Here is a 24514-nt window from a genome sequence, read left to right as displayed (position 1 = left end):
GATCGATACACCCTTAAAAGCACTCTGACGCATCTTAAGGTCAGCATTTGGAAGTGGTGGTGTGTGATTCACAAACAAACATACTTGTCTGTTCATGAAGCCCGGTAGTTGACCGGCAGCCATCGTACATTTTCTGACAATTTTGATTGGTCGAAATCAACAAGAAATCCTATTCGCGCCACAAGGCACACTTATACTGCCGCATCCGTGAAATATTCCAAAACTAGTCCACATTCTTGCGTGTTATACAAAGCTCACAAAAATTTCCCATGACGTCGACATCAGCACATGCCTACTCTCCCCCGCCTAGACCTTACACACAGAAATTACTAGAACAAATTTTGTCTTTCAATGTGACGCATGGGTTGGTGCGGAGCGGTTGCTACAAACTGAGCTCGATTAATGCCTCTAATCGACAGGAATTCATCAATGTTGTACTCCATTTTGACGTTCTGTCCGCCATAAGGAAAGAATCACAGGGAGAACAGTGGATATACTGTATTGAGCAGACGTTGCAACCCCCATTGTCTGAGAACTTGGATAGTGCGCAACAATTACAGGACCAAGAGGAACCTAAATGTAAGCGCAAAGTGTTTTATCTGATGTACACCGGTACAAAGAAGGCGTGATGGAGAAATCACGTTTCCCGCCCATATGACCATTTTCACTAAATTAGCTTAATCTATGAATTATACAAAGTGAAATACCTGACTCGGATTCAGTCATATTTGTTGCAATGGTTGAGGGACATGGCTCAAAATCTCAGACCTCTTCAAGAGAGTCTTGTTTCATGTAGGATTAGTAATAACACACGAGTTAAGTGTAAATATTGCATATCCAACCTCGCACATCTGTGGCCTAAATAAGTCGACAAAAACCGTACAAAAAAAACTCGGGACATTCAAATTTCGCCTTGGTCTGGATTTTCTTGAATCTATTGGATTATTTTCTGCACGAAGATAGAACAGTTTTACATGCTGCTCATATTTTAGATCTGGGAACATAACAAACTAATAAGCGGCTTAGCCACAGATTTTAAACACGATGGCATCAACATAAACATCATGGAGGTCTTGTTATTAAACCATGTTGCTTGCGTTCCTCCTAATTTCTCCACACATCCCAAAGATTTGTCAGCTGCAAGAGAGAAGCATCAAAAACTTTAATATTCTCAAAGATTCACCTGTTTTCTTCTGCGTCAACATGCACTTATTTTCGTTGCTAAGTATAGGAAAGAATCATATATTCAAAATACTCGTTGATTATGACGCTTCATCCTCTCCGTTTTCCAGTTAGGTGTAGTTTCTGCATTTTTGCATGATTCAAGCAGCGAGTGATTTCACATATGAAGTTGATTCCTGTTTTCCACTCAGATGAAATTAGGTCTATTAACTGTTGCCTAATTTCGGCACACATATGTGAAGACAAGCATTCGTTTGCAAGTTATTTGGGATTGTTTTTAGATCCTATCTTATGCTTGTGGTATCCACTCGACTGGTAAAGAGAACCGGCAAGACAGTTACCATGTTGGTTTAGAGGCTGATCAGCAGCCAATCACCTGAGTGTCCGTTCATAGACAAAATGCGTAGCTGAAAATCTGGTTAACGGTTTATCAACAACACCCACTTCGGTTTTCAGGTATATAACCACACCGGAAAAAATCTTAAGATAGGTTTATCCAGTCATGCTGAAAACAGTGGGTATCACAGAAAACTCAGTAAGTAATATCATATCGAATGAAAGTAAGTGAAAATAAATTTAGAATAATTTTCATCATTCAACTGGACCCATGCAAAAGTTTGGTTGAACCGAAAAAGATTACGGAGTGAAAACTTCAGTAAGTATTACATAACACAAAGCACCAATAGATGATTGTTCCTCTTTGAGGGGATTACGATTCTTTTATCAGTGGTTATCAGGGGACTCTGCAAAGATGAAGCTCCGGGGAGTTTGTCTACACGTTTTTATCTGATCTCCACAAATGCAGTGAAAACAGCATCATTTTTTATGTCTATTTAAGAGGCAATGCCATGAGATTTGAACAGGGCTTTTCCCCAAGTTACGAGTCCCGCTATGAGATGCCAACGTGTTTCCACTTGTTTCCATCCGTCCAGTACATTTCAAATGTCCACTTTCGATAAATTTCTCTTTTACAGTCAATCAAAAATATGGTATAACTGATCAACCCTCAAATGCTATGTATTCCGTCTTTTCACAGTTTGTTTTGGGATATTGCCTCCATATTTCGGACGGTGAGTGAATCTCAGGCTTCAAATTAAAAGAGTCTAGATCGTCACAGCTGTACATCTCATTACATGTTGCTTTTTATTGTCCCCAATCACGACTGTGCGGTCTGACTGGCTTAACATCTTTTGGCTAAGCTTCACTTGATGCAGGTACTTAGGTGAACTCAAGGATTCTGTTCTCAACTATTTTCACAGGAATCTCGTACCCTTAGTGGCAAAGCATTTGTTTTACTTCTTTTGGGAAACTCAAACTGGTACATCATTGACAGTGATTTCACCGTTGTCCTGTTACATAATGTTAGCAATCTACTAAGGATTATTTTTACATTCTGAAATCAAGGTAGCACTTGTAAAGCTGAAATGTAATCTCAAAGAGTGTCTGCATCACTCTCAAAGCCAGTTATCACTTTGCTGTCAAGTTGAATCATGCGACAAGTATAATCAAGTGCCCCATAGTGGGTTCTTCCTTATTTTTTTAAACAGGCCCACTTCTTGATCGTGGCCCAGAGAAAAACACTCGACCTTTTTTCCATCATGTTCTGAAATTCTGTGCTATACTTCTCTCATTAATGCTTTATTTCCCCGACTTTCCGTGCAACAACCTCGTGTTTGTTCGATTTGTCAAAATTTGGACATTGGAAGCATGTTATCAAAGTGAAGTGAATGTGTTCACATTTGTACACAAAATGTTTATCAACCTGGGTTGACATGCAATGGAGAAACCTTCCAGTAACAGACCATGGCTTGTAGTTGACTTTACCCGAGAGGCCGCTCAAGCATCTTTTTCCTAATGAAAGCTTACGGTCTTTTTTGAGGTGGACAAGCTTTATTATTCGGACGTTTTGGTCAGTGCCATGGTTAAAAATATCCCTAAAACATACACGCTAGTAGTGATGCGCCAACTGTTCACGCGCTCATTTGTGTTTCATCTCTTACAAGAATCCTCCCGTAGGTTTCAGCGTTTCGTAAAAATTTGCCCGATTAGTAGTGTTTCTCAAGAGAAAGTCAGCTCTACCTTTTAGGATATTTGAGTACATTTTAGTTATCTGATCACAGTTTTGAAAATATATGACTGACAAACGGTTCTGGTTACTCTTATCTGTCATCAGTCGCTAACGTACAACATGCGTTAATGACACCGTCGCCAGATAACAACAATGAACAACAATTTTTAGAAATGGTCACGCGTCTCATAATAACTATCAAGTCATGCCAGTCTTTTTGGTTCCCATATCCGGTCGATTCAGTACAGTCAATAATGTTTGTACCCATAAAGCTAAGTTTACTTTCAATTCAGTCCGAAAAATTAGTACGTAACAGCAGAAATTCAAGACTGCCTGGGGTGGGCTGAGTGGTAGGCTTTGGTAGGCGAATTCTACTCGATCATGAATGGTTCCGGATGATTGGGTGTCACATTGGTGAAGCTTGTTCTCCTTTTTATATCAAACAGTTTGAAAGGTGGTAAGTCTGGCAAAAGCCGTAGTTTGATGACGGACGATAAGGCTGGCAGACATTTGGAGATCTTTGAATCAGTTGGCCTTGAACGAGTGCTAAATTGCATTATCTTTACATGTGCAAGTGAAAAGTCTCAATCAGGGTTACAATCTTCATAAACTTATAATTAAAAATAAGCTGTTTTCTATTTAAGTTGCGCTTGGCCAACAAAAATAGCCCCTATAAATCTGCTTCATAGGAGCTTTTTATTGCAGATCCGTTTGAAACGTAACTAGTTCGCAAGAGTTTTACAGTTTGCTTTGGAAATTTCTCTATTGCATCAGCAATTTCGAATGTTGGGTTCAATCTATTACGTGGCCGAGAGAAAAAAGATAAAATAAAAGAATGGAAGACATTTTAATATCTTGTTGTTCGTGCTTGAGAAAGTTACAACCCTGTTATTTCGGTTTGGTTTTTTCCGGACTGGTCACCGGTCCGCTCATCTTCAGTGAGATGGTATCCTCAAAAGCTTCTTCCACTACCACCAGAATATGGATAGTTCAGGAGAAATAATAAATCTTACGGCAAATGAAACTTTGATCTCAGAAATCGTCACCCAAATAATCAGTAAACACCTGACCACGTGATGCGAACCCGTTTAACGAAGGACGAGTAGCGCTAATTGTTGTCTAAGTACAAGCTAACCACACTGTCGACCAGCCTCTCTGGGCCGAAATATTTACTCTCTCTGGCTGCAAAACCGGGATGTTGTGGGTTTAAATTTCCCTAGAGATTCGAACTGGTGATGATCCCTGTGAAACGTAAACAAGCAATATTACTCTGCAGCAATATTCCTCGGCCCACATTACTTAATACATATGATGAAAGTTTGTTCCAAGCGATTTGGTGATCTCAAACCAGCAGTAAGTTTTTCTGGAACCGAAAGTGTTCGTGCCCCGTAAATGGTGGTCAAATGTACCAAACACATTTTCAAATAATCTCGCGCTCTGTAGATGCACATCAGTAAATGTTGTGGTGACCAGCTCTTCGGGTTATTCATAAGTAGACTGGTGTGATCAGTTTGAAGTTTTACTTTCCCGGGCTTATTCATTTGTTCGCGGAGTAATTGTGTGTACTACAAGCCTATGCATTCCTCACCATCTTGATTGAAAAGTTACCTCAACCAATTCAGCGCCCATAATACTTTCAAAATGCTTGGATCTTCCGTAGCCTTATGGTGACCCGTATTCGCTTGCATTTGTGAAGTTAGAGTACATCCAGCCAATGAAATAAAAACTACGCCTTTTTCCAGGGCGGCACCGGTCAAGCTGAACACAAGCATTGCGCCATGATGATTTCAAGACGCCACACTCATGTCATCACAAGCATAACTGTTCGGGCGTTTTATTTCATAGCATCTGGCTCCTGTGATCGGATGAGTTGTATTCACGAATTTTTAGCAGTGTCGCTGTCAAATGACAACGGTGAGAGTCTGTTCGCACGGGCTGAGTCTTACTTTCGATTCGAGCGATTGGTTCCTATTGATGCAGATTCGTGCTATGTACTCCGCAGTTTTTTGTGCCCTAAACAGCACAGAACTGTCGTTGTTATTTTGGTGAGGGTCATTTTGAGGTTTTCTGACAATTTGAGACAACTTTTGATGCTGTGGTAACTGCAACAATATCCTTAGAGCTAGAACACTATCAGTTTGGTATTCTTTAAGGAGAGGTTAACTGTAACAGATGCACTGTAGATTCGCTCACTTAGTATTTACTAAAATATGCAAATATTAAGGTAACCTACAATAATTTGCTGACAGCCGAGAAAAAGTCGTCGTTCTGTAATTGTTATGATGAAAACAGTGAATTCTAAAGGAAATCGGACTTTTGGATCAGCACAGTAATAAAGACATGGTAATTTGATGGTTATGCAACGTGAGCATTCGTTTGCCACATTGTGCGTGCTCTCGGGAGGACTGTTGCTACTGTTGTAGACATGACCGAATTTATGGTTGCTGAGCTTGGACATTTGGCTCTGACAAAGCAATGAGAATTAGATTTCTTCATAAAGGACCACGTCACGAATAAAATATCCCACTTATAGCCAACAAGTGGACTGCTCTGTGGCCATCATCATATATAGGCATAACAAAATTCCCAAACAGACGGTGCATATTTACCAAAATACCTCTGTTTTATCCGGTTGCGTTGTTTTTGTCCGAAACATGCACTATAGGTGGGAATACACCGGGGAAAGATGAGTTTTCAACCGTGCGACGTTTTGAATCCCCATCCTAATCGCTCGATTGATTAGGAGGCAAAGTGAAGAAAACAATCTCGATTGTTCTCACCTCACAGCACACCACACCCGAAACAGGGCGTGGGCCGTCGTTTACATGACGTTTGAAGTGCAGGTTTGAAGTAATCTCCATACATGTGCCGTCCCTGAAGTTGTTTCTTGTATTTTCTCACCCAATTTGGGAATGTCTTTACATCCAATAAAAAATCATTAGAAAACGATCAGAACTGTGGTAGCAAGTAAAGCTAGGACAATGAGATGCACACTGCCTAATCCATTAATAAATCTTACACTGTTTTGTGCCAGCGGGTTCGCTTTACTGTCTAATCAGTACCTCCAATAAGTTCTTATCTATATCTCATACAAGATTGTCCACAGTTCTTCTTATTTCTGTCAATCTTTTTTTAACTTTGAAGAATATTATACATGGCACATTCAGTTGAGTCATACATTGAAAAATAAATTGGCATCCAAATTTGTGTCTTTCTCTAAGTTCGCGTATATTGGTTTGAAGTAAAACACAAGTTTGAGAAAAACTCTGGTACTGTGTTTGATTGATGAGACCTAATAGGAAAGCGAAACCGGTCGTGGGCTGTCGAAGAGTTGTCAGTAGCCTAATGAGTAATGTGCTACAGAACATTCACAATTTGACCGTTTGCTGAGTACGTGGTTAGTTTTAGATGCATGCATATAAAACTCCTTTAACGCAATACTGCTTGGAAGAAAAGCACAGAATTGCATTGAGGACAGTTTAACGAGCGTTCGCATAACTGGACTCAACAAGATCTGTGCCAAAGGATTTAAATGGTGACGCAATGAAACAACAAACAAGACATTGTCCTTAGCAGGGAAAATTAATTTGCGGTTTGCGTTTTGAATATGGACGAAATTTTAGCGAATCAAAGTACAGTTTGTATGTTGTTGTTTTACGTTAAAATTTGACCACTGATTTGTCCCAAATAGAGTACCATAAAAGTGACCGCATATCGTTAAAAAAAATTGACTAAATACACTGGTGCGCGATGGATGCGATGAAAATCGGCACCTTGTTTAGTTCTTTTATAAGTATATTTGAATGAAAGCCAGCCATGAGAACCCGAGGACCGGGATTCCTCGATAGTGTAAGCAGTCTTCTTGGATGGTTCAAATGAGTGCAAACCAAGAATTGAAGTCTCTCAAAGGTCACAAGTTCACCAGGCAGAAACAGCTTCCCCTTTAGGGAAAAAACGTTCAAGTTTAATCCAGGTGGCCTGCTCTACTTTCGGTACGATTGGGGTAAACGATAAGGATTTACTTTCAATAATACAACCCTCAGGTGTCATCCGTGTTCTTAGGCCCTGAGTTCTCAAAGCGCAAAACGTCATTCATTTTATTAAGGGGCAAATATCGACGCCGATTTGCATATGATCGCTTTGTCTCTCTATGGCCGGTATTTCAGGAAAACGGCTCTCGAACTTGGCGACCGTTATGGTCGGATCAATCTTGTCAAAATACGATTGCCGGAAAGTTTGCGAGCAACACGGATTACGGTTTGTTCTCGCATCACCAGCCACATTATTTTTGTTCTAAACTTATTGGATGAGACTTCGATAACTTGAAATTTATTTATTAGTTGGCGTAATGCTGTTGAATATTAGTTAAATATTTCTATTTCTCATAACAGGCCATAGTTTGCTAATTTTCATCCTAATAGTCATTTTTACCTCGACGACATCATACTTAAATGCCCTAAAAGTCGGTCACCTCGTTATCCACATTAATCTCTATTGTGAAGATTTATTCATCGTAAACGTTTTGGTTAGTACTACACAAGCGACTGACTCTTTCGTCTACTTTCCTCAGAATTTAATTAGTTGCTAGCACTAATCAAGACGAAATATCCTATTTTTGGACCAAGACCTCGGTCTTACTTTAAGCGGGCCATGCTAATCCATGCAGATTTTCACATCCTCCACGATTATGTGTCTAGGTACCATTTCGCCTCTATTCTAACACCGAACTCACAAGAATATTGGACTGTCTTGCTTATCGGAATTTTTAGTGACAGTGCGTTAGGAAGCTGTCTACTGTCAAGTCTACCGGTTAAAAACAAGTTGTAGGATAAAATCTGCTGAGATAGACAGAAATTTTCTGGGTCTGGAATAACTCAACTACATCCCGTCATCCACAATAAGATCAATTGGTCCAAATAAGCAACTTGGCATTTGAGAGACAGAAAAACTTTTTCTAAGCGTTTTTGACGCCACAGAATATAATTTGTGAACCATAGGGAGGAATATTTGGAATACTTGTCACCTGGTCCATACCTCTAGTCGCGTTAAATGCTAAGAGATGCGCCTTATCTACTAAAGTTGCGCAGTTTCGTTGGGTGTCAATAACCGGTGTAGGTGACAGAGTTCACTGTCCATGTTTTGAATGTCAAACCTTGATGCTCCTTCAATGTGCTTGTGAAGTTTTGTGTATCCGTGCGTTAATGGTGTATCCAGGTGGTGCAGAATTGGCTATCTCCCAATACTAACAGGCTTTGTCCACAGTGGATGCTTCCTATGACACGAGTCGCACTCAGACCAAATTCAAACCGCACCAGGCGGAATGGTTCACCTGAGATTCCACAAAATGATTGGTACATTGCATGCGGGTGACACCAGTGTCGGAGAACTAGCTTACTGTCAGCAAGACCTTGGTGCACATACGGTTCTCCCAAGAAATTGGAAGGGGATCAAAAAACACAGCAAGGCCACAGTCCCGAACCATTTATTATTCACTGACAATTAGATCAAACCGACTCAACCGTTTGGCGTCACATGTCGAATGACAAGAAAACAATAGACAACTAATGTTGAGTGTGGGAGAATTCATGGCTTCATTAGTACTGGGATTAGCTGACTGATTCAACCACATCCATCGAACTGGTCAACTAGTCATCCAACCAGAGAAACGCGAATCTTATCATCTTGCTATTATTTACTCACCTGGGTGCTTGGTTAATGATCTCGAACTTAGGCCTTCCATTTGTCTGCTGTTTGCTCATTGATTTGCGGCTGTAAAAGCCAACTGGGACTTGCCCAAACATGTATATTTACCAAACTCTGCATTCTCAACAAAAATTCTTTGGAACGATTCCGTAAAAACCGCAGACAGTTTCTGACCGCCTGGAGTTCATGCGGTAGACGTAATCCCTGGACGCTAAAAGAGCCAGTCCCTAGGCTTGGTAACAACTTATTCGAACGTTCCATTTTCTGGTTCAGTTGCATGTCAAACATAGTGGAACTGGCGTTTCGATGGCGTCCATAGTATACAGTAGCACACCGGTTATTCTCCGCAAAATGTTGCAGCATAGAGACCCTTTTGGGACTTATTTTATCGGACAGCTAAGACGTTCTACTACAAGACACCTTGGTCATTTCGTTTTCCAGTTTCATAGCGCACGCCAAATTCCGGCCTAATCAAAAGGCCAAGTGAGATTTCAAGCAGGAACATTTCTTACGTAAAACCCATCTGTTTGGAAGCTAATTTGGCTTTTAGCAATTAACTCAAATGAATATTAGTTGTATCTCTCGTTACGATACTCTTCAGAATTCGCAGGTTGTCTCATGTTCCACTTGGTATGAGGTTTGGGTCATCGAAGTACATTTTCTTGACTAAACGTAATGCGCATAAAATTGATGAAAACTCCTCGAATAGGACATAAGGCTGACGCAATATTGTTATCGTGAGGCAAAAGATGAAAAAATATCACACAAATCCCAGGTGAATAAAGTTGAAAGCAGGAAAAGAGCATCCAAAGTCTTCTACAATTTAGAAAGTGTTTATCATGGGGATTAAACATTTACAGACTTAAAATCCTTTGAGAATTCACATGCGTGAACAAAAATAATTAGGAACCTGAATGATAAGAAAATACAAATCTGTATGGTGTGCATGCATGGGGGAAAAATCCCGTGCTTCAACCTAATTAGTGACGTAAAGAATGCCCGTGGGACAAATGATGTGAATCAGTGTAGGTGAAGAACACTGTCTCATGAAAAAGGAGTTATTCGAGATCTCATATTTTAAATCGTAACTCAGCTCCGATTTTGTAAACCAGAGAAATAATAATCACGTTAATTTTGTCATAAATTCGGCAGGCAACGAATCGCATAATTCATCAGTGTGCTGGTGTTTTCTTCTTGGGGGAAAGTGCAACAGAATTTCGTATTGTTGAGAACACCACTTAATAGATCATCGATGCTGCTCAAAGTGAGCAGTGGATTTCGTTGTTCTATGGCACATGTGGTGCACTCAAAAAATAACGCGCAACAGTAGACGTGACGCCTGGCACTAAAGTAGAATATACTTTATCGAACTTCGCCTATGTTGTGTAGAGAAGTTCAAGTAAGGGTACAGAATATTCGCGACACAAACCGAATTCCGTACCAAATTGATACAAATATAGGAATTCAATAGACTGAAACGTTATATTCTTGACCTGGTTGAGTAATGGGTGTTGAATAGAGGGGAGGAATAAAAACTTTCAAATGATCAGTAGAAAATATAGAAGTCCCCCCATCTGGACACCGAGACAATAAAAGCCCTAACCTACGTACGCTGGCCGTGAATTTCAAGACAGGCGACCACTGTGAGCACACAGGTACCAGTCACACTTGCCTAAACTACGAGATAATTAGAAGTAAAACTCGTGACCAAAAAATTTACCCAGAAGATTTGTGTAACTTGTTCGTAATGGGTGTGCAAGATTCGAACCCAAGGCCTTCAAATTTCACCGGAGCGATTAAAGTCGGGTGCCGAACTTGAAGTCTGGTCTACCTGAAAACAATTAGCTTGCCAACTGTCACCCTAAATGAAAGTCGCTTTCCTTGCGCATTGTTATGTCTGCCCAACAACTCATGTGTAATTTTTATTTTCGACAAATGAATTTTGATATACTAATAAAGAAATGAATGAATCGTTTATGTGTGGCACCCTTTTGGTACCTAGCTGCAATGCCACCCGCAGGGAGCACGAGGGCTAGGATACTGCCAGGTTGCTCAAGCCTAGACAGAAGAAGTCGAGAGGCAGAGGTCATGTTCGAGCCACGGAACGTCCGGCCAATAAATTCGCAATCTAACCACTTGGTCCACCTCGCCCAAAAAATAACACCCGGCTAGTTATTCAAACCATGCAATCAAGAACGCAAAATCGCGCTTTGAGAGCTGCAGTGTTAGGCAGAAATGTTTTTGTCTATTCAAAAATCTTTCTTACATTTCTTTGCTAAACTGGATTGCATGTTAGGATGGTTGCAAGAGTTTGCCACTTTAGCCGCAGAATCTGAGGTGTCCTTAGGTCACTGATTTCTCATAACTGTAGCAGGATTTGACTGGAACCAACTAGAAGACGGGATTTTCATGGAGCAGGTGAGCAATGCAGGGCTAAGAGTGCACCTAGAACTGCAAGTTGGAGTGGCAGGGTTATGCTCGATTGCTGTCTCCAGAGAATAGCACAGTTTCTCTTGTTTGCTTGCGGGTAACGGATTGCTAGATGTAACAAAAGGTTTGGGTGTTGTTGGCCTTCTAGAATGAGGTCCTAGTGACGCTCCCTGTAGTTGGCTGGAGACACTGAACGGTATGCTGGCTAACCGATATCCGTAACTTCTAGGCTGTCACCTTCTATCCGTCAGCGAAAAAACATCGTGGCCCTGGAGAAACCAGCTGTTTCTTATCTTATGTTTTTTTCATTCTGAGGAGTGGTGTCTGTGGTTATTATTACAATCGCAACCATATGGATACCAAATCTTTAGGTAAAAATGAGCTCTAGTTGATCAAAATTCACTACATTTTGTATGCATCTGGAATTAGAGGTAATAATACAGCGCCCTGATCAACAGTTAACCAAACAAACGCATGAACTGGTCGACAGAGCGGAAAGTTTGGAAAAGGTAAGTGACAGTGCTCTGTTTCTCCCAAATCAGCTGACGGATTATTTGAGTTCATGAGCATGGTGAAATTGATGGAAATGGAGTGCTACCAACCTTCATCGGAGCTAGTTGCACATTGATCTTCCACAGGAAGTGTTTCATTAGAGGCATCCCAGAGACTTGATTTCCATGGTATTCAACTATATCCGATATAAGTAGTGTAGGGGCATATCTATGGGTTGTGGATTATGACAGATATTACCAGATCTCTGAAGCCGTTGCGGCATATAGATGAGCTAAAAAATTACCCCTCGACTAGATTGTTCCTCATGACAATAATTGTTCTGATTATACAGGAAAGCAGGAGTAAAGCAAAACACGATAATCTGTATTGGAAATTTCGTTGAGGATAACGTCTTGACATGTTACGATTTGAAGATTGTTTAAAAATGGTTAATCATTAGTCAAGGACTAAAATCAAAGAATCGAAAAAATGTGTCTTTAGAAAAATGTCTTTATTAAAAGAAGAAATCTGGCAGACGAAAGGCGTGCCTTTACCCTCCAATTAACAAGGTACGCAAAATACAGTTTGAATTCCAACCTGAATGCAATTCCGGAGAGCATGTTAACCACAATAATTACGTGGTACCTATTATTGAATCTAAACACGCCTGGCTTTGGGCTGAGCAGTTGCCCCAGTTTTTATTAAATTCCAACTTTTTAGACTGTTGGCACTGGTTGATTAAGCCCGAGTAATGCTGCGAGTTAACTTCCCAAGTTAGGAAGCCAAGCTAATATTCTTGTCAACCCATCTCCATGTAGTTAAGACTTCGAGAAAGCCACGTCAATCGCAATGCTCTAACTACAGCAGAATGTGCTTACAAAAGATCAATTTACTTGTGGCTTGATTTTTTAAAGGTGTATACCGATATTATTTAATACACCGAGTTGAAAATGAACTATGCGGGCCCGTTTATAAAATCGAAATTGTCTAGCCGTCCGTCAGAAGAGACTTCCGTGGCTAGTATGTGTGAACCTTATACCGAAGGTCTTGAGCAAAAATCCCAGCTGGGCCTTACTCACCTGTATTTTGCTTGTGTGGTGGTAAGCCAAAAGATAGTTCAAAAAGCTCTTTCAAAAAGACTTTCTGTTTCATTCCAACCCTACCGCAACTTTATATTCGAGGGTCTCCCTGTAACTGAAGTCACTCTAAGTCGAAATTATGAGAAGCGCCGTACAGTTGTATCATTCCTGGCTGTGAATTTTACGAGTATCAAGGGTGGTGCTACCTTCACAAAGACTCCCAAAGAAGACTCGATCGTAGTGTAAAAAGATTGGGGAATCCTAAAGGAAACTACTCACAAGGTTGCTGAAAACTCTTCGACAGCCCACGACCGGTTTTCATAAACGAGACTCAGCTGAGTCTCTCGTGAAAACTAAATTGATCTGCAAGTAAGTGTGTTTATCGACTGAGGAATCCTTTTTGAAGACGTCGCTTGTGAAGCCAATCTGTGTTGGAGACTCATGAAGAACTGTGCATTCCTATTAGGAATCATCAACAGTGCGTATCTCTCAAACCCTCGACATTCTGGTTATGGGGCGGTGAACGGAAGTTTGATTAACTCTAACGTTGACACGGTATAGGAATACCTGGGCTTCAATCGCTGAAACTATACCACATGGTCATGTGTTTTCTGGTTTCTCCGGTGGCAGTAAGATGGGAGTTTTACCCTTATAAAATATTGCCGCCCAGCAGCTTATTAATTGATATGCGAAGAACTAGTAATTTTGAATATAAATATCGTCCTACAAAAGGGAACTATTATATTCTGGAAAACCAAGACGTATTGCGCAGCTGTTTTATCCTTAGTGAGGAGCATCAGCGTGCATCCCATAAAACACTAGGGAGTTTCGAACATGCGACCTCTGGGTTAAGGGTGTGAGCGCCTGTCTGGCAAGCCACCCAAAAGCTGAGAAACAGTTTGGCTTAATTGCACTCAGGTATACAAATCTGAATGTGTAAGGCCAGAAAATCAATGCTCATTGGCTAAAATGGAGGGTCATATCAGTCCCATCCATATAAGACTATTCGTGGTCCACGTGGAAAACTTCTTGTGACGGGAGAGATGCCCAACCCCCCTTCACCCAAACTGATAAGTGACCGTGGAGATTTCGAGCATATCATTGACCCTAGATCAGAAGAAATCAATATTTTTCTCCTAAGAGCTATGTTTTGTTTCTCCTCACATACAATAAATGAAACTAAAGTAACTTCTGAAACAAAATAAAACTATCAGTTTAATGTAATCTGTTCCTCGCCACTTGTGTGATGTTTCGGTAGCATCTGTTCGCATGTTTGAATCCTCTGACAGTAAACCATGATCTGGTTATCCCTGGAACTAATGCGTTTATGCCAAAAGTACTTATACATTCAAAACCACTCAGCCTTGGCTAAAATAATTAGGCAGTAAAAAGTTATCATCTCAGGAAATTTCACTGTCCGGTCTGAGGCAGAAGGCATAATAACACAAGTTCTTTATTTGCCAGCACATTAGCATGCGTCAAACATTTTCCTGCCCTCTGCCTTACTTGCTGCGTATTTTTGTTCCGAAGCGACGCCACTTTTTGTGTGTTTATTTTGAGCATTCCGGTTGCCGTCTTGAAGGGGTTTTCAGGATAAGGCACAACTCTGACTGTGCAAGCCACTACCAGATGACTGTGCTAGTCGGTTGCTCGCTTGTCCGAACTCATCGACAGGATGGTAACCAAGATGTCCGAAAACTGTTGGTCATTTTTGCGTCATTAGTTGTATGCAAATTATTGTTCCGATGAGTATCCCACACATTCTGTTAATTACAGAATAGTATATCTACAGTAATAGTTATCCACCAAAAGTTGTGTTTCAATTAGGCGTCTTGTAAATTTACGAAAATATCAAACATAACAACCATAACTTCGAAGCCCATGGGGAAATTGAATGGATGATTCGTTGGAAAATACTCTTTTACTCAAATGAGTTGTTTGGTTTGACTCGCTTGCAAAGGTTTCGGGGATGCCTAAAAATTCGCAAAACAAATTCACTAAGAAAGCCTTATTTTTTCGTCACATTTTCTTGTGAACGAATTTCAAAATTCCGAGCTAAGTATTTCCTTCTTGGCTGCTACCATTTCTTTTTTACATCCTAATCATAGCCCTGGGATCAACAAAAATCGTGATGAGTTTGCTTTTAAAGCAATCGGGGTCGTATTTTTAACCCAGTTTGCGATCTTCATCAAATGGTGACATATAATGTCTGGTTTTGAGAATCTCATAAAATATGGTTGGACAACCATGAAATTTCCCTGAAAATATAAAACCACCTAGGAAGCCACGCTTAGCTGATAGAGATTGGGATAATTTGCCCTCTTCTGGCACTTGGAGTGTATAATTTCCAACTGTGTCAGTGCACTGGTCCACAAAGACCAAGTTGGTGGAGACTGGAGAACCTAGTGATTCCATCCCAAGCACTCGTTTGTCTGTCATGCAACGTGTTGTGGCGAAAATAGACAAATTTAGTTTTTCCACACAGGATTGCATAAAACATGGGAGTTTTTGTATTTGCCTGACAGATGTACAAACGCCTGCCGTAGGTTAGGAAGTGTAAACTGATATTTTTCAACCGGAATCTCCAAAATAATTTGCATGAAAGATGTCACGTTGACATTTTGACTAACATCTTTTTTGCAAACTACTCATTTATAACGGCCTCAGGATGTCACGGCACTCAGAAAATTATTGCGGCTTATCACTCATCCAAGCCTTTGACTGGAAAATTCCCATTACTGATCATGGAACAACGATGTTGTCGAAAAATAGATCCTGTACCTTTTTAAGAGCTTCTATGGAACGTGATCTTATATAGCCACTACTATTATATTATTATAGTATCCTTATGTTATTAGTATGATATTCTGCCCACTATTTCTGGGGACGTTTCCGAAACGCATCTGCCCATTGAAGAACGGAAATTTAATTATATGCCTATGCGTACGCGCGAAAGATTTTTCTGTTTCCTCATCGATTTTTACCTTCAAAGTCACATTCAGAAATTACAAATCGAGTGTCCACATACCATTTTTTGGCGGCGAGACTACCAAAACACTAGAAAGAATTTTTCACCTACAAGAAAACAAATACTATTGTTCAGTTAACAAATTCTCTGCGTTTGCAATTACCTCGACACTTCCGAAAAATTTGTATCCAACCGCTAGTATGTCGATCTGTTAGATATTTATCTTCGTACAAAGTACTACGGGGTGCAAGCAGCTCTCTCGACCGAATAATTTACACGACCGGTGAACTTTCCATCTGAGAAGTCGCCACTCAGATTTCAACATATTAGGTGGAGTTCATGACTGAAGGATGAGTCACTGTCTGTGTAGGTTAATCACACTGCTGATCAACCATCCAGCTCGTAGCCTAGATGTTACAGGTTTGAATCCACATCGAGATTCGTAATATGCATTACCCATTATTCCAAACAAGGATAAAATAGTCGTACAGTGATTCTAGCACAGAGTGACTGCACCAATAAAGCTAAATCTCAACTGCAGTTTAAGTAACGTTAAATCATTGCGCGTTGCACCATTCCAGCCTCAAACCGTATCACTTTCAAAGGAAAGTTTGATTATATAATGCCAAGCGCATATGGATGGCTAATTTTCCAAAAAATCCTATTGGCCCATAAGTGCTAGGTTATTTACTTATTTGATATGCCACCTGCGCGGTTTGTTGAATAACAACCAGTTAACGAGTCCGGAAAACAAGAATGGATTATTTTACTATAACACCTCATTGTGGGCAGTACATCAGCTATTCAATAAAGCAAGAATATTATCCTCTTCAGTTCCATGTGGTTTATTCTCCCAAGCGGGGTCACATTTGAAAAGCTGTCCTTTTGACAACTGGAGTCCATTTTATATGGCTCCTCGACTGGAAAGTTACAGGTTTGGAAAAATAATTTTATTGCTTAAACATTTGAGTCAACCACGCCAGCGAATTAATTTTTAGTTTATTTTTCTTTGTTTAGTGAGACCAGAATGTGCTTAACTACCCCATATTTCTGCAACATTTTGTCAGCATCTTTACCGCTTTTTATAAATATTTTCAGTGCAAAGTAGTATCTGTCATTCTTACTCTTAAGCCGAGGATGAAATGTAATGAGCAACTTGTATGTACCTTACCCCTTTCAAAACGTTTCACCACACTTTTACTACTTTGATATTAAGAAATATTTTAGTTAACTTGTAGGGCAATTAGTAGCCAGAATCGGCCAGATGGCTCTTTTGACTCCGTTCGACGAAACCTTACGAAATTATTTTCAGCTCAGTAAAACGGCCCATCACTTGTTGGACCACAAGCTATACCGAGCCTGCAATAATGACCGCTTACAGAGTATTAACTGGCCCCAGAGCTTAGCAGTAGAGAGACAGAAAAAGTTACATACGGCCTCATATAACTCATTGATATGGCACTTGATCAGCTTCGAATATATGACATCACGTAGACAGAAACTTATTCGACAGGACTTGATGACTTGCCTTCAGTCCTGGGAAGCGATCGGAATAGTTTTGTCATTACTAGTAAGAATAAGGGTGCCTAATGGTCTGTTAGAGGCACCACTTAGAAGACTGTTTTTCTGTCCCTTCGTAATTCCGCTCAGCTTCACTCACTGAAGGCTTCCATCCCGTTTTGCGCAGTGTTCTGGACACACTTGAAGCCCACATTGCACGGAAAAACGATTATACCTGCCTGAGTTCAATTAGCCAATAACCAATTTACCGAGACCCTACATTGGAGAGCCTCTTCCACCTAATTTGTCTTCGTGGCCTCAACCTTGAAGTTTTACCGCTAACCATTTCTGCGATGACTATACATTGATATTCTGCACTCGGGCACAAGTCATCAAAATGTCCCCATGTTTGCATACTTCAAGAACAGAACTAGAGATATTAGGTAATGAAACAGACGACGGTTAGTTTTGCAAATCAATCTAATGCAAGTTTTATTTTGATTTAAACTCACCGTCTTAGAATGGTGAAACCAAGCGGGTAAGAGATTCTGCATTTTGGAGCTGCACCAGGCCTCCACTAACGGCACCAACGACTCAACAGCAGTCGGCTATTAAGGCTTACGCATTCATGTCTCAGTGGCTTGACTTTATTTGGGTCCCAGAGGAGGACCATCCAACAGCTCTTACCGGAATTATGGCACAGGCTATACAGAAGATTAACTTCGCCTTTTTCAAACTTGACATGCTAACGATTGCAGTTTGAGTGAAATTTGAAAGCTGTCAGCGAAAGGGATTGTCGATCGACATCATTACACTGACTTGATGAATCCAACCCGGTAAAACTCTACTCGTGTCTAATCAAGTTGTGTACGCTCTAATTCAGAATGAAAGTTGGTGAAACATCATTTCGGTTTTGTCTATATCGTCGGAAATATTTAGCCCACCACGTCTCCTTTTCAAAAACTACCACTCAGACTGCTTTGATATGAACAGAGTTTGTAAAATTTCTTCAGCTTATCATCGAGTCGCCGCAACGGGACGCTTTCCTCCGCACAGGTAATTTTATTTGTTTACCAAAACCAAAGGGGTCAAGCTCCAGGCAGATCATTGCTCATTATCTATTTATATTTAGTGCTTCGAGTTTACATACATGAAATCATTACGTCAACGGAGAACAATTAGGCACACATCCAGTACAAGGGATTTTGATGAGCCCATTGCCGATTCATTCATCAGCTCGTCAAGTTTTTATCTGAGTGTGTATTCGATGCATCAAGAGATGCATCCGAATGATATTGCCCTGTAACATGCATAAAAATATTTAACCAACTGTTGTATAGTCAGAAAGCCGGCCATTTACTCTTGTTTATGGATGAACCACCTGTTCTCCCATAAAAATTAGGAAGGAAACACATCGTGTAACCCAGGTAGATGCACCCTGGAAAATTTGTACGGTATAGTTTAGAAAATTAAGCGTGAGGTGCGTCAGCCGGAGCACAAAATATAACTGGAGATCGATAATTATCCGACCAAACTGGTAGACGGCGCGCTGACCGACCAACGAATACGATAACTCTCCATTTATTCATTGCAGTTGAACATGATACAGCACAAGTTGGTCTGTCATTTTTCACCCAATAATCAAATTAAAATGTCTTCAAGTAGAGGACTTAATATTGGCTTTATGTGGCACAGTTAAGCCCTTGTTCTATGGAAAATCCGAACCGTCCGTTTGTGACCAGACCAAGGGTAGTGTGAATCCTGATCACTTGGACGCACGGAATGGTGCTTGACTCTGTGTTAGCCGAGAAACGCTGTTCTGGTGCCCTATTCCTTCTGTTGGGACTTTGTAAATGATTTCAAAGTTGAATGGCATTTGGCGTCGGTTTCCGAAAATGTGGGTGACAATAGCACCCGGCATGAAGTGTTTCCATCCTACCAGTACAGAAGAAAAAATTGTATTGTATGTGTTTAGCGTCATGACGTGTGTGCGTCGGTTTCCGAAAATGTGGGTGACAATAGCACCCGGCATGAAGTGTTTCCATCCTACCAGTACAGAAGAACAAAATGTATTGTATGTGTTTAGGATTACGGCGTCCGTAAGACAGAAAGCCATCGACAAGGTGCAATTGAACTGTCACTGGATAATGCTTGATATCAGGACTGACTGATTATCACACTGAATGCGGTGATGGACTAATCGTGGTCTCGAAAGTGAGTGCAATCCAAATGGATAAGGAGCGCTTGGGGAGAATGGATGAAATGCTTAAACATTACCTTCAAAACGATGTACCGTTTAGATTTCCTGTTTTCATTATCAGACGCCGAAGACAGAGATTCCTTCATCAAAGTACTATCGACCGTTTGGTCAAAAGTGGCCTATTTTGAGAGTTAATTTCCCCATACAAAGAAGAGTGCTTGAAAAACCGCGTTTAAGACAGAACACACCTACGATTTGTCCTTCAAACACCTCCATTAGACAAATCTCATATTATATCAGTGCTTGTATTTTTTTATCTGCTCCATTGACGTTTGTGTCTGAGGAAGACTATGTCTAGTTTACTCGTTGAAATTGCAGCTTTAAATGACCAGATGCCTCTTGAAATCTGGTGGCTAACCAACAAAAGCAGTAAGTCAGTTGGAAACAATAAAGCTTATTTACGGTAATTCCATGCAACTGAGAGGTGGCTAAAGGTCACGCAGACATTAAGCAAAGAACAGAAAACATAAAAATCCATGGGTACAGGTCCCTAACGCGTACGTCAATATCTGTTGCATCGACCTTATAGACGTACAAAGCCAGGTGACCAATGCTGGAAAAATTCCACCTTCGTATGGGTATGTGGATCGGATTCTCTCTTTTTAGGCAAGCGTCATCTTCAATATTCCAATTCCCGCCTTGCAGTTAGAATCTGTGAAACTGAACGCTTGAGATTTTTGGACGTCCCAATGGAAATAGCATTAACAGCAAACAAAACTTTGCACCAAATGTGAATAAGACAGTAGGAGTTGTTCGTTCAATGAGAGTGGGTATGCAAATTGAAACCCCGTCTGCAAAAACAAATCAAACTTTCCAGGGAGAGCTGCAGTGCTCTGGATCCAGTCTGTTTTCCATGGCACAAGATTAATTAGATAAGGACCCTGAAAAAAAACAACCGGTAATGGCGGTGAGCTGTAATTTTGGTCGGATTTTTCGTTGATACGCTGTCTGGCTAAACTGCTTTTTCTCCAACCATAAAACGCATTTACTTTTCGTTAATACAAAGAGGGGTGTTCCAGGAAACTGTTATGAAATAATTTAACCTATTGGTTGGAGTTTTATTCACCGAAATCACTGTCCAATAGGCCTTAGATGGTTATGCATGTAACATAATTCTGGCTGTTGGTAATGTGACAAGATATTGGTAGCTCGGGTGAGTTTATTGGTTGTTGATCAAGCTAGATTGTGGTAGTTGGTTGCTGATCGAAGCTCGGCGAACAGATCAACAGCCACCTGTTCATCAACCAATAAACTCACCCGAACTGCTATTATTTCGACACATTACCGAAAATTCCGGGCGTTCTATGCTAAAAAAAGCCCGTCGATAGGCGACTATTGCCTGCCGCTTCCACACCACACGACAACAACTCTACTTCCTTCATGAATGCTTGCTGAAATGCCTTCTCCCACGTACCGTAACCTATCGACCTCCAGTAACCCATCCACAAGCTTGGATAATAGCTTGGCAGATGGTCGACGGACGCGTAGATTCATGAGTACAGCCGCTCACAAACGCATCAGAAAATACTAGAGAATAGCCAACAAGCATAAAGGGGTTTGCTTGAGGACAACGGAACCAGGCCCCGTGGAGCAACTCGGCACGGGGATAGAACGAATAGTTACATCCACTGCTAGAAACAAGAAAGCTCATCTAGAACACAAATTCTCCTGGCTGATTAGAACCCTTGAGTACAACAGCAATCACAACGATGCCTGGATAAGAAATCTGTGTAAAAAGCATTTCACAGAAGCTGAAGAAAACGTTCTCATCAAAGGACTAAACTTCAACTTCAATGACGCGACAAATTCAGAATGTTTAGCTGGACTGTCGGACCCGACGAAAACGCTCAACAACAAATTCGGCGAACCGTCATTCCGGCCATCACATGCAGCAAGCCTCACAAGGTGTTATTCGACAAAGAGGAAGAATCGATTAACAATCTGAAGAGGGATAAAAACATAGTGATTCTACTAGCGGACAAGGGATGCCTGACAGCGATCACGGACATACCAGACTACATCAACATAGCGAGAGCACTACTGAACTACACAACCACATATCACTGCTTGGAACGTGGCTGAAGCAAGCAACTAGCAAACAAAATCAAAAAGAACCTAAAGAAACTCCAAGATCTCCATAAGATTATAAAAGAGGGATATTGAAGGTTTGACCACTCTCCACTTCTACGGACTGCTAAAGTACAAAAAACAATAACGCTACGACCAGTAGTGCACTCCCGAGAACGGTGGTCTACAATCTTTCTACAATCTACAATACGAACAACTATGATCAACACCCATGGTGTCCCCAATTTCAGGATTTATTGCAGAAATCCCGATGCGAAAGATGAAGAAAATTGTATTGCCCGATATAAATCCAGTTACGTGGACGACGTTTCTGTGATAATCCGAAAGAACGAACTGCAAAGAGTGAGCTGACTGCTAAATAACTTTTTTGACGACATCAACTCTACATTCAAAGAATAGATCAACGGAATACTGACATTTCTGAAGGTTCTCATTACTAAATTAGCAAACGGACAGCTACAACGCATATGGATCGAATTCTGAGTTACCGCAGCAACCATCCAATTTGTCACAAACAAAGCTGCATTCGAGCACTTTTCAAACGAATCAAAACACATTGCAGCATAACAAAATCCAAGAATAAAGAAGAGAGACGACTGTACAATTTACTCCAGAGAAGAGGATACCCCATAAATTTCATTTGGAGATCACTCAGTAAGCCAAACTCCACTATCAGAACGGCACAAAACGGAAGCAAACGGGTCACACTCCTGTACATCACGGAAAGCGCCGAAATAACCGTGAGGCTCTTACAACAGCACAACACGACACTGGCTTACAATCCTGCAAACGCTTTGGGTTCGACAGTGTCCTCCGCAAACACGAAGGAAGCTCTCCACCAAAATACAAAAAGATACGATCAATTTCCTCGATCAATTTTCCTGCGCAAAGATCAAGAAGGAGACGAGTTAGACTGGAATGTCGTTTGACCACTGGCTCAAGAGAGAACGAAGAAAGAACGCGAATTTAGAGAAGCATGATACTTCACCGAAGAAGCTATCAACAAGCATATTGAAATTAACCCTATTTATCAACCTCTAAGCACGAGAGAATGCAAGAATCACGTAGCCTTGAACCAAACATGCAACCAGACCAGGACACCGCTTGGCTTGGAAGAGGGTCCCAAGCAATAAACCAAAGTACCAAATTAACCGACAGACGCAAAGATGCCAGTTAATACGGTGGTGAAAACAGGGCGTTGTAACCAGCCAACCATTCCCGAAAAACAAAGTTGGGCCACAACGCAATGCAAAGTGAGAAAGAGGCCAATCAAAATGAAAGAGGAAACTACTAAAACTAGAAGGTTTCAGGATGATCAATCGACCTCAACGCAACACAGATCACGAATGGACCTAAGAATTAAAAAAAACGCTATCACACAACTAGTTAATCACGTAAAGGGTTAAGAGATAGCCATTAAATGCTCTATAAACGTGCGCGGGCAAACAGAAGGTACCAACCAAAATGCGTACTGAAGATGTCTATTCTTGCGGTGACAAAACTTTTGCAAGTCAAACCAGGTCAGATCAAAATCCACCTGATCACCAACCAATAATTCTGACTTTACTCTCTGCTTGTCAAAGTGACTACTGCCATGTCGGCAAATTTGTAAATGCGACTGAGCTGGGACTATTCTCCAGTATATATTTCACTCTATTTGTGGACCAGGAAACATCAACTTATCCACCGATACATCTTTGTTACAATCAACTGTGACCTTGAATTTCTGCAGGACTATCGCAAGATAACACTGTCAAGAATCACTTAACTATGAGAAATGGCATTTGACACGTTTCCGTTGATAAAACAACCTCAAACCGAATTCTGAAATGGGAGAAAAACGCATGGCGGACTTAATTCATGGGGCCTGTCAACGTTGTACATGGACAGTTCGACTAGCCTAATTTCGGTTACGAGCATCACAGATGTTTTTTGAGTGGAACGTCGCGGTGAAAACCCGGCTTAAGTCAGTAAGTGAAGATATTAAAACCCCACAACACGGCACCCATTGAGTTTCGGTTAATCAAAATTGCTTTTTCTCCATGTAGTCATACAACTTTGACCTCTAGTTAGTACTTAGCCTTCTGAAAAATTAACCCTTCATTCTATCTTGGATAATAGGTAGAAGTCGCGTATTTGCAAAACCGATGAATATGTGCGGCAAAAAAGGTGTATGGTCCTTGTGTGTCTGAAGAACTAGGTGCAGCAAAAGTATCATTTTCTTCTCATGTATGTCGAACGCCACAGTTGTTACCGTTCACTGCCTTTTTGAACAAACGCGGACATCAGAGCAATGCTTGGTGCTTCTCAAAGTTTGTTTTTCATGACACAAACTGCAGTTGGCTAGAAAACAGTTCAAAAACGGTAACCATTCATAGCTGAAATTTGCCTGTTATACCACCGTAATGAAGCGCAAAATGCAAACCACGTTGCACGCAAAAGCATCTAAGAATTTCTAACGAAGCACAGTTGAATAACTCTTGGTTAACTATAGTATTAAGAGTTTACACAGAGTGAATTATCCCTATGAAAAATTCAAATATAAGCTTTTGATCCCACCTACCTGAACTCAGAATTCTGGACATGGACTGTAAAACTTGATGGAAGCAATCTGAATGCACTCAAAACACAAGCTTGTACGGCTAAGAAGGTGGGAAAAAAGGCTAGAGTGTTTAACAATGGTAACTCTTAGTAACACATTTCCGAAACGATTCATCTTCTAGTTTTTGCAATGGGCGGCGACT

At 40.8% G+C, this 24514-nt stretch overlaps 1 protein-coding gene across 1 annotated transcript; it reads left to right on the top strand.

Annotated features, from left to right (window-relative positions):
• Nucleotides 1-269: 269 nt before the first annotated feature.
• Nucleotides 270-19817, top strand: T265_05028 (hypothetical protein; the record flags this gene model as incomplete). Its single annotated transcript, XM_009169928.1, has 2 exons — nt 270-579; nt 19744-19817. 2 exons carry the CDS (start codon nt 270-272, stop codon nt 19815-19817), a joined length of 384 nt encoding a protein of 127 aa, XP_009168192.1.
• Nucleotides 19818-24514: the final 4697 nt, after the last annotated feature.

This window comes from Opisthorchis viverrini (assembly GCF_000715545.1).
Source record: "Opisthorchis viverrini unplaced genomic scaffold opera_v5_91, whole genome shotgun sequence".
Lineage (NCBI taxonomy): Eukaryota > Metazoa > Platyhelminthes > Trematoda > Opisthorchiida > Opisthorchiidae > Opisthorchis > Opisthorchis viverrini.
This window is presented reverse-complemented; position numbering and strand designations above follow the sequence as displayed.